General features: G+C 44.4%; 1 protein-coding gene across 1 annotated transcript; it reads left to right on the forward strand.

Moving 5' to 3' along the window:
- The first annotated feature begins 675 nt into the window (after positions 1–675).
- LOC149443304 (ras GTPase-activating-like protein IQGAP1) lies at positions 676–3,567 on the forward strand. The gene is made up of 2 exons (XM_089655696.1): positions 676–2,448; positions 2,965–3,567. The coding sequence occupies exons 1-2, from the start codon at positions 676–678 to the stop codon at positions 3,565–3,567; spliced, it is 2,376 nt and encodes a 791-aa protein (XP_089511822.1).
- Positions 3,568–3,894: the final 327 nt, after the last annotated feature.

Raw genomic sequence — 3,894 nt, forward strand, 5'->3', positions numbered from 1 at the left:
TTGATAATCGCTCCATGTAAAACTGAAGGGAATTAAACACTGCATTTATCACATTTAAAAGACATTGCATTCCCTGTGAATATCCAACAAATCCATCCTGATTCTCAATCACTCCACCCAAAACTGAAAATTATAAACACCCCCATATATGTGCTCACCTTCTAAAAACATTGCAATCCATGCGAGTATCCAGCGAATCCATTGTGATTCTCAATCACTCCACCCAGAAAAAAAAAACAATAAACACCCCACACAAGTGTCACATTGGTATAATGTCCAAACGACAAAGTGTTTCCCAAACGGATTTTCAAGACGTGCGGCTCCACCCAATACTGAAGATACAGCGATGTGTTCATTCCTCCTCTGCTGGCAGTTATTACTTCCAGGCTATGATGTGCGTCAGTTGGTTGTCACTGTGTCAATAAAGTTTTGTTGAAAGAAAATGTTTGAACTGTGTAACTGTCAGTATGAGGTCATCACAGTGCAGCAGAGGCTGTGTCAATAAAGTTTTTGTACAAAAAAGAAACTGTCACAGTGGAGCAGAGGCTAAAAATAGAAGCCAGCAGAGGCAGAGTTCAGTCTACAAGTGACTGTTGTGGTGAACACATCTGATCTGAAGACATCTGATTACTACCAATAGAAATTCTTGGTGTATTCTACCATCTGATAGCAGAAATGGTGAGAAACACCCACCGCACTACAGGAGGGAGGGCATCTCCCAGAAGGACAGGCTTGGGCTTCCTTTGCAACAGTCCCTGCAAATGGCTGAGGTCATTATTTGCAGAGGAAGATCAGCCAAAGACGACGAATGAAGACATTAAACTCAAAGAGACGGAGGAACAGAAGAAAGACGAAGTGGTGAAGGAGACTGAAGATGAAAGACTTGAGAGAGAAAGGTTAGAGGAGCGGCATCGTGAAATCGTTATAAAACTTCAGTCATGGGCCAGAAGAAGCTTGGAACAACAGCGATTCCACGATTTCATGCATAGTGAAAACCCATCGCCGAGCTCGGTCATCCAGTTTTCTAAATGCTTGAGCCCCCATGACCCAAACTTCAATCTGCAGCTGCGGATGAGCACATTGAACGTGGAATTAACGTCTCATTCTAAAACCCTCAATGAACAGAGGTGTGAGATGGACAACTTGGACAGAGAAATTGCAGCTTTAGTGAAAGAAAATATCACTCAACAGGATCTCGTCTCCAGATTCAAAAAACTAAAGCCTAGCAATAAGGAGCAAGTTAAAGAGGCCATAGCCAAGCATAGACAGGAGGCTCGCGAGGACAGGAAGAGAAGTGAGAGGCTGGAGTCCTATGAACACCTCTTCTACTATCTGCAGACGGATCCAGCTTACCTGACCAGACTCATGGACCAGCTGACATCCTATAATGATATTATCACATTTACAAGCAGACTGCTCCTCCAGCTCTACAACTACGGCAAAACTCCACGAGAAGAGTACTATTTCGTGAAATTGATGGAATTTGCTCTTCGTAAGGAAGTGGAATTCAAAATTGCTAGCGTTCAGGACATATTTCAGGGAAAATCACAGATTCTAAAGGTCATCAAATATTTTTACACCCAGAAAGCAAAGTACAATCCCGTAGTCAACGCGCTGACTCGGGGAATAATGGACACCTTGAGAATCGATGATAGACTGACCTATCCAGACTCTAAACACAAGAAGCGTACCAAGCTAGAGAAAAAAATGCGAAAAATATTCAGCCATAAAATTGATGTATATGCCCTGACGGACACATTCCTACAGGACATATTCTCATCTGTGAACAAGATTCCTTATGGGCTGAGATACCTAACCAAAGTCCTCCAACAATCTTTGCTAAGCAAGTTTCCAATGGTAGGTGAAGATTTACTGTCGGAGTCTGTTGGCTATTTCCTTTCTCAGTACCTCCACACAGCCATAGTGGAACCGGATAAATTTGACATCTATGTAGATGGATTTTCAACCCAGAGGAACAACTTATTGTTCATATCTTCAATCTTCTGCATGACCATGCATCCCTTCTCTGCCAACACAGATCAAGCGCCTGGATTGGACAACTATATCAAGAAAACCTCCCAAAAGCTCGGGAGTTTCTTTAAGCAAGTTCTGAACACTATAGAACCAGAGAAAAAATTTGGCTTTACCAAGTATGCTGACGCAATACAGACTCCCCAGATAATCATACATGCAGGGGACATCATCTATACACATACTCTGCTTTCTATGTATGAGAAGGCTGTATTCTGCGACCGCGGACTTTCGCCAACCGCGGACATTGTGTACCAAATGTATAAGGGTATTGGACCGGTCCCTCCACTTAACGAGCTTGAGGCCACTCATGGAGCTGCCTATAACAAGATAAGGAAAATAACTAACATCCCGCTATCTTTATACAGCAAATTACCTCCGCTGGAGAATTTGGATGGTGAAACAGAGAAAGCCAAGGTTTCCACCATGAATTTGGTCCTACAACTTATGGCTAAGACACCTGAACAAAAACTCCAAGAGATTCTGACGCTCGAACAGGAAAAGAAGGAGGAGGAGAAGGAGAAGGAGGAGAAGGAGAAGGAGGAGAGGGAGAAGGAGGAGAGGGAGAAGGAGGAGGAGGAGATGGAGAAGGAGAAGGAGGAGGAGGAGAAGAAAGAGAAGGAGGAGGAGAAGGAGGAGGAGAAGGAGAAGGAGAAGGAGAAGGAGGAGGAGAAGGAGAAGGAGGAGGAGGAGAAGGAAGAAAAGGAGGAGGAGAAGGAAGAAAAGAAGGAGGAGGAGAAGGAAGAAAAGAAGGAGGAGGAGAAGGAGGAGGAGAAGGAAGAAAAGAAGGAGGAGGAGAAGGAGGAGGAGAAGGAGGAGGAGAAGGAGGAGAAAGAGGAGATTGTAACAGAAAGCACAACTCCCACCTACACTAAAGGTGCAAATGAACAGGAAGGATCCTGTTCAACTGAAAATCAAGATGATGCCTCTCAGGAATCTATAACAAAAACCGTCACCGCAAACCTGCAGATTTTGCAAAAAGCCGGTTACTTCACAGAGGCGACATGCTATGAAGAGGTCACCAACCTAATTCGCAATGAAATCAAAGGGAAACATGAACTTCGTGAGAGAAGAGCGGCTGAGGTGAAAATCAACGAGCAGGCGTTAGCTGATGTCAAAGACACCTGTGAAGATATGAAGGGCATCATAGACCTGTACAAGAAGTATAGGAAAAACTGTGTGGACGACTTGCTGGGTGAAAAGTCAGGCTTTGCTGGAAAGGTTCCAAGGATCCATTATACAGAAGATATGACTAAATACACGGCCAAAGATCTATTTAAGAGAGGTGTCATAGTGAGCACACGCGGGAAAATCAAGAAAATGAAAAAGGAAATGATTTATATAAAAGTGGTTGGTGAAGACATATATATCGATTTGGACGACAAATGTGAAAAGATATCGATTTTGGACATATTACGTGCTCATCATAGCGGTAATCCAAGGATGAAGATCTTCCATTATGACATCGATGTTGGACTGTTTCTGTTTCTGCTTTGCAGCAACCTTTATGGAAGGCTGGACATGGATGAAGTTTAAGCTGGCCATACTGGCTGAATGATAAAAGGCAAACGCATTGGAGGTGGAGGCGGGAATCCTCCCTTCTGCGATACTGTATTCTGACAGCGGGGACTCCTGATTGGCGGCAGCGCTGATTAAAACGAAATTTCCCAACAAGACCTTTCGACATGGCCGGATCTAGGGGGGGTGCTAGGGTGGGCTGCCGGAGAAATAACAGCGGCAGAGAGCCAGGCGGTGGGAGCTGTGCTGTACTCTTCCCACTCCTATCATCAGAACAGCACTCCTCCATACAGCAGATAACATTTGAGGGGGGGAGGATTTATGCTAGGAAGGGGGTGGGGTGAT

Source organism: Staurois parvus, unplaced genomic scaffold, assembly GCF_062004578.1.
Source record: "Staurois parvus isolate SC_StPar_1 unplaced genomic scaffold, SC_StPar_1.0 ptg000860l, whole genome shotgun sequence".
In the NCBI taxonomy this organism is placed as follows: domain Eukaryota; kingdom Metazoa; phylum Chordata; class Amphibia; order Anura; family Ranidae; genus Staurois; species Staurois parvus.